Raw genomic sequence first — 14,720 nt, 5'->3', positions numbered from 1 at the left:
TAAATCACCTCCATCAAATTCAATTCTTTTCAATATTTCAATATGTTGACAACGTCAGACTTTGACAAAGAATAAATATCCGATTCACAGATAACCTGTGACAACTTTACAAACTGATTTTAAAAAAGTTTCATAATTTATATTGCTTTGTATGTCCGTGTGCAGAATTCATCGCACATTCGAGTGTATAAATTTGAACATTTTCGCTTTCACACTTTTTCCGCCCAAAGCGTGTGTTATGCAAATTGAGTGCAGCTGTTATCTCTTCAGCAGCCGCAAAAAAAAAAATAAATATAAATAAAGAAAATAAGAAAAGAGACGGGCGAGAACAGATAATGCTTGATAAATGTGTGTAGTCCCCATATGGAAAACACCCACCTCACCCAAGTCAATGGCCACCAGATGACAATCGGGATGAAGTATCCTCATCCTCCTCACATTTTCTTGACAACATAAAGCGTCTTTTAACAGCCCGGTCCCACTTCACGGGTCCCTCTTTATATGCAAATTTGCGGAAGGGTTAACTTTTGACTGAAGGTCAGTTGGCATTTTGTTCGACTTCTCCTCAGTGTATAATAGATTGTGTATCATTTTTCTCCCATTCCGGGCTGTTCATTTTTAACGACAGAATTGATTGACATTTTGCACCCTCGGGGCAGCTGTATTCAATATTCCGAATAAACCGAAACGGAGATGAGTTTGTGGTGCTAAACCCCTTAAGCCATTTTTAGTTGATTTTGGGGGTTTGTGTGATTTAAGAACAACACTATAGAAAGAGTCGACCTATCAAGAACTATTATCAAAATGAAATGCAGATGGTTAAAGGTAATGAAAAAAATATCACTATGATTTATTTACCTACCGAAATTAAGAAAATTTTTTCAGATATATTATACAATTAAAGTTATGTATTTAAAGGCGAAGGGATTGAAAGATGAGCTACATAAAATCAAAGTCTTTGCCTAGGCTTTTTTTAATAATCCAAGTTAACAGCATTCAACAAAATTCAGTGTACATATCAATTGCTGTGATATTCGGTTCTGGTCCAGTATTCATTTAGCTACGGTCATTTCCTGCCTAAGCCCATAAACCAGGCCGGTAACCTGGAACCTGGCCCAGAACAGAACGGAATAGAAAAGTTCCAACCAAGGGCGAGGTGGACCACCTGTAAGCCGCTTGCCAATCGCTGACAGCCAACGCTTAACGTGAAAATCCCCTAAATCGCTCGGCCTGCAAACGAGTTTCTCCCTGGATCTGGCTATAGCTTTAGCTTTGGCCCTGTGTCCGCATCTGTATCTGTATCTGTATCTGGCTCTGTGTCTGACCGGAACCCAATTGAATCGAACCAGTGGAGTAGAGTCGCTCCTTTGGCGGACTTGAGGCTGCGCTATTTGGCTTCCTGTTGCCATAGACAGAGAGGTAAACAAAAATGTTTTCATGGGGTTTTAAGCTTACTTTACCAGAGAAATCGCTGGGTAGGGGTAGATATCTAACTCTCTCTGGAGTGTCATTAGCCTTCGTGGTTATAAATACTGTCTTTACTGTTATTTGTTGGTCGGCGACTAACCAATTGGTGAGTAATGTGTTTAGCTAGATTTATAGTCGTTGGGGTCCAAGCTACTATATGATTCGATACAATAAAATCATTGAATTGGAGCTGAATTGCAGCATGAGTAGTTAAGGACAGAAAAATTATTATAAAGGTACTTAAAGATGGGTTCGTAAAATAAGTAGTTTGGATAAAAAAAATGAACACTATATTGCAATTTTCTTAAATTTGTCGTATTTATAAACTCTGCATGTCTCCTTAAATTTATAATTAATATCAACATATGCATCACAATATTCTCTTATTTCTCCCCATCGTTTGAGCCACAGTGATTAAATAATTCCAGCTCATAGCTGAAGGAAATGTTTTCGTAAATAGGACCGAAAAAGCGAGTATCTAATTACACGCAACTTTTCGTTGAGCGCCGAAATGGAAATCGGTAAATGAAAATTGTGAAACGGCTAAAACGAAATGAAATCATCAACAAAAGCATAATTCAATTTTACGCCCCGTTGAACCCACTAATGAATTATCACACAGAGTTCGATAGGACATGGCCATGGATTTATACAAGTTTATATGTGCAGATGTAGATGTTTAGTTGGGCCATGGAAATCGCAAATAGTTTTTTCTGTTTTTATTCCATTTCCATTACATTTCATTGCATTTTGGATTTCGTTTCTGTGCTCGTAATTCTATATGCAGTTTAGCCCTATTCGATGATCCTATGCCATTTTCCCTCCTATTTTGATTTTGTTATTTTTGGGTCTCTCCATTTTCCATTCACTTAATGAGCAATTCGATGCCAGTCTGCCAAAATATTTTGCAAATTCGTTGAACTCGACGAAAAAGTCTTGTCAATTTTCAAGGTGAGCAAAAGTAATACAAAACATCATATGTTTCGCAGTCCTTATTTGGCAATATATAGCCCTAAACACCCTAAACTTTTTAAAATCATTTAAATAATATTCAAATCATTAACTTTCTGGAAATATTTTTTTAGTTTACATTTAGCTTTAGTTGTGAGTAAAAACAGTCAGCTTGTAATTTTAAACACATTTTTACAATTTTCATATTCCAAACAACTTTCCAAATTGTATATGCTTTTTAAAGGATAGAACAGAGAGCCCAAAAAGGCCGCAAAAAGTTATAAAAAAGTAATTGAAGTTGGAAACAATTTTAGGTATGGGTTCCTAGCTATAACTTTACAGACGAGAAACAAATAATAAGAAAATTATAAAAACTTAGAAGACACGTGTGTTAAAGAAAAATTATAAAAAAAATGATTACTGAACCCTGTACCTTGCAGACTTTTTAACAGGTGTTATGAAATTGCTAAATTATTGTTAGCTAATTCAAAAGTATTATTATTCAACAAGTTATTGCGTTTTAAAAAAATGACCCTTTTTATTCTTTATTACCTATATTACTGAAACCCTTCTAGGTCCACCTAAAACGAAGCTATTTTAAAGCTTACTCGTCTCTAGTGGCCCAAACAATTTTTAACGCAACATTTAACCAACGGATGTGCCCACCACACCATCAACTCAATGCCTCTACAACCCAAAAAAAAGGCCTACAAGGTCAATTGGGTAAGGGATGAAAAAAGGGTAACCGAAAAGGCCAGAAGGCAGCTTTGATGTTACTGCCGCAAATTAGCTAGAAATCTTTTGCCTACAGGTTACCATTCCCCCTCTCCCATTCTTACCACTTACCACTTTTACTACCCAGAATATTTTTGCCTTCAGTTTGTCCGATTATTTTTACCTACACCGGTGCGTTACAAATAGAAATTTGCCAAGAAAATAATTTAACTTCAATTGAGTGCGAGCATGTGCAGAATTTCAAGTATAGTACGTATAACCGGCTGTACATATAGCAAAAGCCAAACCTACATAAAATAAAATACAAAGTTTTTGATTCTCCGACTTTGGCCGAGTCCATGCTTAAGTTAAAGCGGATTCCCAGTTTGCCACCCCACACTCCACATTTCTGCTCCTGGAATCGGGGAAGAGAAGCAGCACATTTTTGCTGCATCAATAGTTCAAATACTATTTTATGCTTAGTTGATTATTGACTGCAAGTGGAAATTTACTTTTGCTTCATCGAGAAAGGACGAGGAAGACAGAGGACTCTTTTTCGGGTTTAGTCTGGCAGAACGTTAAAAATTGGCAGACGAGAGAGTCTTGTTTGTTTTTCAGCTTACACGGAAATTGTGTTTTTGCCCAAACCAGCCCGAAAACAAAAATATGAGAAAGTCTGACAAAACTTGAAAATAAATTGTGAGTGTCCTAACTTATACTGTGCTTTGTCGAATACACAGTTTCGGTGCATTCTATTCATATTTTTAGCTTTGTATTTCTCTGAGTTTCTATAGTTAGTCCTTCAACAACTTGATGCCATTCTTAACTCATTTTATAGAACTTACTATTTTAATGTGTGGGATAATACACTTTTTTTAATTCCAAAAAACATCTTGGTAAAGAAATGGGTAGCTACCATAAATTTGATTCGATCCTGAAATCGTTTTTTCCATCTCACAATGCGAACGCAACTTTGCTGCCGTCAAGTGCACCACTAAAGTATCCTGTACTTTTGTGGCCAGTGTGCATTGCTCTTTCGTAGCCTTTCTTTTCAGGCCGATTCCATTCCGTCCCTAACCAACCCACACTTCAAACTTTCGCTTTCAATGCGCTCTTCATGGAAATGCCGCTGCCGTACAATCTGGGTTAACGAAGGTTCCTTAGAAAGCCGGTTTTGTGGGTCGCGAAAATACAGAATATGGACTGGATGCCCTTCACTGCTTCACTTTTTAAGTCCATATTAGCTTAGTTTCTAAGAGACGGGAAACTCGTATTTTTTCTCCAAGAAAAATTCTTGTATTTAAGTTACAATATTCCCGGAATATGTTATTAAATCATAAGACTAAGTAATGTAAAAAAGAATGTAGTTTACTATCAAGAGGTTAAGAAAAATGTATTAATGAGTTCTGAGGTCATATGAAACTTGACCCGACTTTTGATTAAGAATATATGTATATATTCGCTAGAATGCAAAATGTGTTTGCTTTCAAGCCGATAAGACCCACATCACAAACTTCTGAGAAGAGATAAGGCTTTGAGCGGTATAAAGGCGCTTTTGACTCGATGCAAGTCAATCAGAATTTTGAGTTTTCAGTACACCATGTCACTCTACTGGAAATTGGCTGTACTTCTTGTGAGCTGTGTTCTTTTTGGTACCAGTCATGCTGGAGGATCTTGTGGACCAAACAGGACACATGCCTGTGTACCCACCCAATTTTGTTCCGATGGTCGCAGTGTAGTAACAAACTCAGCTGCCTACTTTAATAAGCAGTGTTTTTCATTTGAGACTTGCTGTGATGTCAATAAGGTAAGTTCTTAGTAAATTGATTTTATAAGATGTCACCCTTTTAAAATGTTTGTTAATGCAGATCGTTTTTGGAAAGCGTTTTAGTGGAGGACAATTTGTGGCAGGTCCATACGAACAAGGTGGTATAACCAGTGAGCCACCCAATAATACAGGTGGAAAAATGTTTACAACAAACAGTCAGATACCCGGTAAAACAGGTGGTAAAGTTTCTACAACAAACAGCCATACTCCCAATAATTCAGTTGGAAAGACATTTACAAATACAAATAATCATGGTCCCAGTAATTCAGATGGAAAAACTGTTGCACACAGTACAAATAACATCGGAAAGACTAATACGCATTATAATGTAGGACAAACTGGATCAAATAATGGTCATTTTCACAGTAATTCGGAAAAAACTTTTAGAGGAAATCCCTCTACGACTAACTTCCAAAATAATTATAATCAAAATCATCATATTCAAAATCATAGTCGTAATCCCGGCCCTAACTTTAGTAGCAATGGTGGAGCTTATATTGCAGGAAAAACTCTGCCAAATTACAATACAGTAAAAAAGGCGGCACCTTCTAATATTAGTCCTAATAACTCAGAGGAATACATTCAAACCGAAAGCAATCGTGGTGGTTTTGAACCTTTAGTAACAAATTTTAGGGTGCAGTAACAAAAATTCCAACTCAATCTGTGCCATCTCACCTTCAAAATAAAATATTAAATACAAAAATAAATACCAAATTAAATATTGTGTATTGTTATGGTATAAATTCGTTACTCGGATAAATAAAGCCAGCTTTGGCTAACAAAAATTAATCAACGCTTAAAGAAGTGGGAGAAATCTTAAACTTGATTGGAGAAAGTGGAGAAAAGGTCTAGAACAGTAGGAGAAACAAAGAGACAGATGGAGAGAAGGGACAGCTAGACCGCTGCAGCTGTCACCATTGACAGGAAGTCAAAAGTTGGCATCCCCCGAAAGCGGAACTGAAACTGACAGCAACAAAGACACTCACACAGACACCGCAAGGCCAGCCGAAAAGAAAATCGGGGCATACCAAAAAAATAAAGGACAAGTATCCTTAAAAAAGAAAAAATTTGATTTCCACAGACAACTAAAATATTTTTTACCCCATCCTCCGCATCCATCGAACCTACGCCGCCTGCTGTAACCAAAAGAAATCAAATTTTAATATAAAAAGGCAAAAAGAAAAAAAGGAAATAGGGGAAAGAAAATAAAAGGACCTTCCGAGTGCGTTTTCCAGCTGTTTCCCTTCGACGAGAATTTGTCCTTGCTTCTTCTCAGATTTTTTCCGTCTCATTCTAAGCTTGTTTGCATGTGTTTCTCTGTCTGTTTGTGGTTCGTCCTTCCTTTGTTTTTATACCCTTGCAGAGGGTATATTGATTTCAGTCAGAAGTTTGCAACGCAGTGAAGGAGACGTTTCCGACCCCATAAAGTATATATATTCTTGATCAGCATGACTAGACGAGTCGATCTAGCCATGTCCGTCTGTCCGTCTGTCCGTCTGTCCGTCTGTCCGTCTGTCCGTCTGTCCGTCTGTCCGTCTGTCCGTCTGTCCGTCTGTCCGTCCGTTTCTACGCAAACTAGTCTCTCAGTTTTAAAGCTATCGGGCTGAAACTTTCCCAAAAGTCTTATATCTTTTGCAGGTAGTATATAAGTCGGAACCAGCCGGATCGGACAACTATATCTTATAGCTCCCATAGGAATAATCGGACAAAAAAATTAAAAAAAATTATATCTTTGGTGTTTTTTAGCCTATAACCTACAAAGCTTGGAAATAACATTTTTTAATTAGTTTTGAATTTTGAATTAAATTTAATCGAAATCGGACGACTATATCATATAGCTGCCATAGGAACGATCGGAAAATTTGTGTAAAAATAATATGAAACAAATTATAGCTTCGGTGTTTTTCAACATATAACCTCCAACGCTTGGAAATAACATTTTTTAGTTAGTTCTGAATTTCGAAATTAATTTTATCAAAATCGGACGACTGTAACACATAGCTGCCATAAGAACGATCGGAAAATTGGTTGGAAAATAATCTGAAACAAATTATAGCTTCGGTGTTTTTTGACATATTATCTTATACTATTGGGAATATCATATTTTAATTAGTTCTGAATTTCGAATTTAATTTTATCAAAGTCGGACGACTATATCATATAGCTGCCATAGGAACGATCGGAAAATTGGTAGGAAAATAATATAAAACCAATTATTGCTTCGGTGTTTTTTGACATATTATCTTGTACTATTGGGAATATCATTTTTTGTGTTTTTAAATTTAATAATTTAAGCTGCAAGGGTATATAAGCTTCGGCTTGCCGAAGCTAACTTCCTTTCTTGTTATTATTGTTTTCAACAGGAAATTCGTTTCCCTTGTTGTTTTATTTTCTCCGTATTTTGGTTACAAGTTTTTCTCCATCAATTTCTTTTTCTGTCTGCGGCTGATTGGGAAAATCGCCTGACCTAAAGAGGTAAATCCTTTAGAAAGCCTTTAAACTTAATGCATGGGCTTACCTTAATTAAAATAATGTAAACTATGCTTAAATTTCGAGCTTTAAGCTTCTTCCAAATCCTTTTAAAATCCTACAAATTTCTACCTTGAAAACAACTTATTTTTAAGACTGATTTAAGGAGAGAAAAAGCAAAATAAATATGTAAAACATATATTAAACTCTTAAGAACGTTTTCATAATCCTCTTTTAATCTTAAAAATTACACAAAATCATTTTATTTACAAGTCAGCCTTACACTCAATTAAATCAACTTATTTTTGGTCAAATTATTTTACATAATGCCGAAAGGCGGAAAAAAGAGAAAGCTGCAGTATCTCAAGCTCATTAATTTAACTTACCGAAAAAGGAAGAAAGTGGGTGTGGTGGAGAAATTCGGTACAAACAATACTGAGATAGAAGACCGGGAAACTTGATGGGCGGCCAGGTAAGAGGAGGGAGAACAAAGCAGCACCAAAAAAAAAGTAGCACGGAAGCGGATTTTCATTCAAGGTAAAAGCAATCAATCAATATTCATGAAATCAGATTTAATTTTAAGCGCATTTAAGTTGCCAGCCAAAAGGAGGAGGATGCCTTCCCCATCTCGGCCCACAATTTTCTCCTTGGTAATGATTCAGCATGAAATTTTTGGGTGACTGAAGAAGGGCGAAAAACAACACAGCTCAGCAGCAACAAAGAAAATCAGTAAAATGAAACGATGTCGACGTCAAAGCGAATGAAACTAAAGATGAGAGCCAAGAGAGAAATTTCGGACGAACATCATTAGAAAGTTGCTGGATTTTGGTCGGAGTCGGGTGGCTATATCCATCCGACCTTGCTAATTGTATGACAACAGAGGGCGGACAAGAGTCACCCACCTGGCCATAGAAATCTCTTACTTGCCATTCGCTCCTCGAGTAGCTCCGCGCATAAAACTAAGCTGCCAATTCAATTTCGTAATCAGAGTGGCATGAAAAATTAAATAAAACATGCAAATAAAATTATTACGCATAATTTGTGCGCCCAGAAGGGGGGAGATGAAGCGCTCTCGGCTGATGTGGGTAGGCAATGCGATTTTCCCGTGAGTTTTCCCGGTGCGGAGGAAATGATTTTATTTCTGCTGGGTTCCTGAGTGATTGGCGGTTTGGGGTTCCCTTTTGCAAGGCTATTTATTTCTATGGGTGACATTCTATCTTTAAATTCAGCTGGCAACTTTTTGATTGGATAATTATAAACACCATTTGATTTTAAATTTATAACCGATTTATACATATATTTTTTTTATTATTTAATTTAAATTGAAATTCATAGCCTTAATATTTTTAAAATGATGTGAACTATTCTTGCGGATAATTTATAATACTCTAAAAAAGAATTTTTATTTATTATAATAAATAGTCTAAAATTCTTATTTTCAATTTAGGAAATAGTATACTAAGATTAAAAAGGTTAAAAACTATTACATAAGATTTTTATTCAAATAAACTAAATACGACTTCTATTTAAATCACTTCTGTAGATAAACAAACAAGGGCAAGAGCTAATGAAGTCCCTAATTAAGTTGTTTGTAAATATATTTCCTACATATATAGTCGTATGCTAAAACAAGTGTGATGCTTGTGTGGTAAGGCCTTGGTTGTTGAGGCCAAAACCATTAGCAGTATGTCGGGAAATGAAACTAAAGTTTGGGAGTAATGAGATCGTAACAGAACAGATTTAACTGAGTCTAATCTAATATGTGCATCTGTGAATGAGGTTGGTAGCCGGGGCGTAAACCTTTCGTACCGCCTCATTTTTCACAAAACATTCTGCCGTCGCTGACCTTTTTTCTGGTCTATATACTTCCATTTTTCATTCATTTCCCCCTGTTAATCGACCGTTTTATCTCTACCAGAGATTTGTAAATTTGTGAAGCATTTTTTAATGTGCTTAATTTTACTTCAGCTTGTTTCAATGGATTGGTTGCCTCCCCTGTTTTGTGCAGAACATGTGTTGCTGGCTAAACTTTTTCATTGTTGCCGTACATCACACAAGCGGCTTTATTGGTCAGCAGGGGTTAAAGTAGCCGAGTTAGTTTGTCAGCCTTGGCATTAAACCCAGGCCATACTCCCCATCGTTCGCCTCATTTCCATCTGCCAGGGCTGCCGCGCCGCGGGTTATTTGTTGGGTTCAAAGTTCGGGTCTAGTCTGGTCGCCCTGGGATATGGGGATTGGAATTGCGGGTCCGAATCCGGGTCTGTGGGTCTCCGAGTGGACACACCCCTGGATGTCGCCCCCGTTTTTTGCTTTCTAAACCATTTTTCGCTTATTTAGTGCTCTAATGGGGCATAAGTGTGATTTGGCAAGTGTTTAATGAGCTTTTCACTTTTTTCCTAGTCGCTTGAATTATTTTACTTCCATGCTGCGCTAGGAACATTATTTATTTGGAGGTGACTAAAAGTTGGTGTGACAAGGGAAGGGACCTAGATATTCGTGTTCTTCTACATCAGGTAACCCAAGTGATGTTCAAATATTTATGTTTTTTGTAGTGGAATACTTTATGAAAGTGTGGAAACCATTAAAATGTATTTTAAAATGCAAGGATATATGGTCTCAAATTTGAGAGTAAATGCTGAGTGTTTTAGTATTATAAAGAGAATGGTTTTTTTAACTTACCCAAATTATAAAATAGAATTAGTAAAAATACAATCTTATCACATTTGCTTTAATGCTTTTATAAATTACTACTTAGCTTAAAGATAAAATTCCTAAAAAGATATATACATTTAATAAAACCATAAAATTAAAAAAAAATTATTTTCTTGTTTCTTGATGAATTCGTTTTCTTAAATATGCAGAACGCAAACAATTAATCGAACAATAAATCCTTAACTTCCTTTAATTCCAATTAAAGTTGAAAGTACATGTAGGTTTACAGCCCATAATAACTCCCAAAAATAATTGCATAAAAATCAGAGTTTCTATCGAATTTCGGCAATCTTTTTGGCCAACTCATTGCGAACAGTCTGAGCCACGACCCACTTGGTCGTATTCGTATCTACTTGGCCCAAAGTGCTGCTGCGTGTCCAGAGCACAAAGCAGCCCGCAACCTATCACAACATTTACTGGAGTAGAAGGATGTAACTCGGCTCGAGTCCTGACGCGACTTGGAATCGGGAATTGAGAACCGAGAATCGGGCTTTGGGCTTTGGGCATGGGCTGTTACCAGAACAGCCGTTGTAGGTCAGTGGGAAAAATACGGCTAGGAGAGCGGTTCCTTAAAAGAGAAGAGCATAATCAAAACAGAGAGAGAGAGAGACACTCCAGAACAATTTCAGAGACATGGAGCTTTCAAGACTATTTCGAAGTCGAATAGGAAATATCCCTCAAAACCGGGAATTGGTCCCAAAGCAATGCAAACACTGGGAAATGTTAATGTTATGATATGTTAAATGATAACTACAAAGCTGGGATAAAAATAACTAATCCCAAACCTTATAAAAAAAAACAAAATATGTGGGTACAAATATTAAAAACTATATTCTAACAATTACCAAATGATTAGTTTTGTTGTTGAACATTTAATGGAGTTTTTTTATACTTTTATGACCCATTAGGCTTAATACAACTTTATAGAGTTTATTGTTAACACTTTGTTTACATTTGGTAAACCCGCATTATATTCTACCTCTGTAAGTGGGATTTCCTTTCTTTTTAAATTTGTTATGTGCCTATAAATTAATGTCCTTAATTTCTTGAAAGTATTGAGTACCTGTACTTTGAAGTGATTATGTGAAGAGCTTTGTTATCGAGTTTGTTTTGCCTTTGATTTATTTACATGTGCTTGTTGTGCCTAATGAATTACACTCTATGCAATGCTCAATGCTAATTACAAATGCAATCGTAAAAAAAGTATATTTAACAAGAAAGGAAGTTAGCTTCGGCAAGCCGAAGCTTATATACCCTTGCAGCTTAAATTATTAAATTTAAAAACACAAAAAATGATATTCCCAATAGTACAAGATAATATGTCAAAAAACACCGAAGCAATAATTGGTTTTATATTATTTTCCTACCAATTTTCCGATCGTTCCTATGGCAGCTATATGATATAGTCGTCCGATTTTGATAAAATTAAATTCGAAATTCAGAACTAATTAAAATATGATATTCCCAATAGTATAAGATAATATGTCAAAAAACACCGAAGCTATAATTTGTTTCAGATTATTTTCCAACCAATTTTCCGATCGTTCTTATGGCAGCTATGTGTTACAGTCGTCCGATTTTGATAAAATTAATTTCGAAATTCAGAACTAACTAAAAAATGTTATTTCCAAGCGTTGGAGGTTATATGTTGAAAAACACCGAAGCTATAATTTGTTTCATATTATTTTTCCACAAATTTTCCGATCGTTCCTATGGCAGCTATATGATATAGTCGTCCGATTTCGATTAAATTTAATTCAAAATTCAAAACTAATTAAAAAATGTTATTTCCAAGCTTAGTAGGTTATAGGCTAAAAAACACCAAAGATATAATTTTTTTTAATTTTTTTGTCCGATTATTCCTATGGGAGCTATAAGATATAGTTGTCCGATCCGGCTGGTTCCGACTTATATACTACCTGCAAAAGATATAAGACTTTTGGGAAAGTTTCAGCCCGATAGCTTTAAAACTGAGAGACTAGTTTGCGTAGAAACGGACGGACAGACGGACAGACGGACAGACGGACAGACGGACAGACGGACAGACGGACAGACGGACAGACGGACAGACGGACAGACGGACAGACGGACAGACGGACATGGCTAGATCGACTCGTCTAGTCATGCTGATCAAGAATATATATACTTTATGGGGTCGGAAACGTCTCCTTCACTGCGTTGCAAACTTCTGACTGAAATCAATATACCCTCTGCAAGGGTATAAAAAATGGGTTTTTTTCTTGACTCTGTGACGTACGACTGATTGAAGTGCTTCTTCACCAATCAGCAAAGCAAATCTCGATCTTTGAGAAATTCCATCTGATTTCAACGTTGGCATGCAGTTGTGGAAGGTCTGCGCCGTAACTCTATACCTTACATACGAACACGCTAATATTTGCACTAATTTGATTAAAAGCATTTTAATGGCTTGAAGACTCGGCTGCCTCGCAGGTAAATGCTCGCACATTCATTTTGTTTGGGTTGAAGGCGAAATCTCTCCGGAAGTTTAGACTGCTGCAGCGGAAGTACACACACACCCCCTAACACAGTGAAGCCTCCGCCCAGTGCCCAACCATCCAGCCATACCCCCATCAAAATGGCCGCCCATTTAACGCATGTGTTTGCACGCCACAACTTTCCAATCCCCCAAAGTCGAAGAAAGAAGCCCCGGCCTGAGAATACGCCAAGGAATTTTCGGGGAACGATGCTTTACGGCAGCCGGAATGGTAAAGATGGGAAACCCATACCCAAAACTCAACTCCAAGGAATTTTCGCCCGTCTTTTCTGGCTTCTAACGTTTTTTTTTCCACCCTCCCCTTCCCCTTTCTTCTACTTGGGTTTTTCCGCCATTTCAGCAGAAAACTCAACCAACTCGCACAACGAAAAGGCTAAAAGTTCAAATGCAGCAGCAGCAGCTCTGCCATTTCACCTGACTGCAAGAAAGTTTTTCATTTGATTTTTCACTTCCCATCCGTTACCTTGGTTAGGGTTTGAGTTTTGGGGAGTGAAAAACATTTTTCTGGTATTTTGGATTGCCTGCGGGCCGCCTCGCCTCTTCGCCTGCTTATCGTTTTAGCCAAATGTTCGAACTGTTCGCATTGGATTACATGCGGATTTGTCCATGTCGTCTACGTTATTTCGCCGGTCAGTTAAACCACTTTTTCTTCTCTTTGGTACTAGTATCGCCTCCCAATTGGATCGTTCTCATTAGGGGATGGCAGTTGGATAATACCCCACTGCGGGAGTCCGTCATACTTTATTTGTTTTTCGAGCTAAGCGCAGAAGTTCAGCCATCAACCAAAACTTCAACTGCAGCGCAAAGTCAAATTTCTGTTCTGACCAGACCCAAGACCCAGTAAGTGGCGTCAAACTTTCAAAACTGAGCGTCCTGGCACTTTTGCATATTTCCACCGAGGAATACGGAAGGGAAGTGGAGGTGCCGAAATGGTTGGTTAGGCAAAGATCGTTAGGCAAGTATGACAGCTATATCGAAAAATAAATACTCTGGAAAAGATTGGAAATTTGCAAAACCAAAGTCGAATACTTGAGCTACAAAGTCGGAACTGCAGTCACAACAAATAAATCTAAATTAACTTAAATGTAATGATTATAACCTTTGAATGTTGTTTTTAAAAAATGTTTAAAAAAAAGAATAATAAAGAGTTTAATAATAAACGAACATTAGCTTAGAAAGATTATTTTTTTGGATTCATAAATAAATCGTGTGTAAGACAAAGCAATTAAAACATACCGATTTTGTAATACTATTGACTTTGGCCATGACTTTGTATTTGGAATTCATATTTGGTTTAAATTTACTAACTACTAATTAAATAAGTTCAAATTCTTTTTTTAACAATAATATATTCCATTTAATAAATAAGTTTTAAAAGGTAACCCAAAGGTTTGTCAGGACTGAAAGCCTCTTGTTTGAGATGCCGGACAATGGGCGACCTCATTGCCGGCCACGACTCTACCCCTTTATATTTATTTCCTCAGACATCGTTTATCAGAGGTCTGGTGGTGTCTTCGCTCGGCTGCATCTTTCTTTTAAACACTTACTTAAGTGGAAATTTATGTTGTTTTTCTAACCGTTCTTGGGAGCTGCCAGGCTATTGGTGCGCAAATGTTGCATTTGATATGTGCCAGACAAGGGACCCAAGCCCAAAGTCCAAGTCCTGGCCATTTGTTGTTGCACCCGATTCACACCCACTCCCACACCCACATCCATACACCCACACCCACACGCAGATAAAGAATTAAGTATCTGTGTGAACGTAAAGACAAGTTGGCAAAGTTAAAGTTTTGCTTTAACAAGATAACACGAACCAGCATGAAAAACTGTGGGCAGAACTTTTTCCACGCTAGTTGGATAGAACCACTAAGAAATGCAGGAGAAAAATAGTTTGTTTTAAAGAAATATTCAAAGTTAAATACATGATTTAAATAATAGAATAATTTATGCTAGCTATAGACAGTTGATCAGCACTTTCGGTTCGTAATGAACTTCCGAATGAAAAACACCGAATTCCACTTACGCTACGCTGGATTCCTTTTTCACAGGTCGTTCGTCAGGTAT

At 37.0% G+C, this 14,720-nt stretch overlaps 1 protein-coding gene across 1 annotated transcript; it reads left to right on the top strand.

Moving 5' to 3' along the window:
- The first annotated feature begins 4,714 nt into the window (after window positions 1–4,714).
- LOC119547269 (probable serine/threonine-protein kinase fhkB) lies at window positions 4,715–5,635 on the top strand. The gene is made up of 2 exons (XM_037854051.1): window positions 4,715–4,939; window positions 5,001–5,635. The coding sequence occupies exons 1-2, from the start codon at window positions 4,733–4,735 to the stop codon at window positions 5,601–5,603; spliced, it is 810 nt and encodes a 269-aa protein (XP_037709979.1). The 5' UTR covers window positions 4,715–4,732; the 3' UTR covers window positions 5,604–5,635.
- The last annotated feature ends 9,085 nt before the right edge of the window (window positions 5,636–14,720 follow it).

Source organism: Drosophila subpulchrella, chromosome 2L, assembly GCF_014743375.2.
Source record: "Drosophila subpulchrella strain 33 F10 #4 breed RU33 chromosome 2L, RU_Dsub_v1.1 Primary Assembly, whole genome shotgun sequence".
Classification (NCBI taxonomy): domain Eukaryota; kingdom Metazoa; phylum Arthropoda; class Insecta; order Diptera; family Drosophilidae; genus Drosophila; species Drosophila subpulchrella.
Note: the sequence above shows the minus strand (reverse complement) of the source record. Positions and strands in the feature narration are given on the sequence as shown.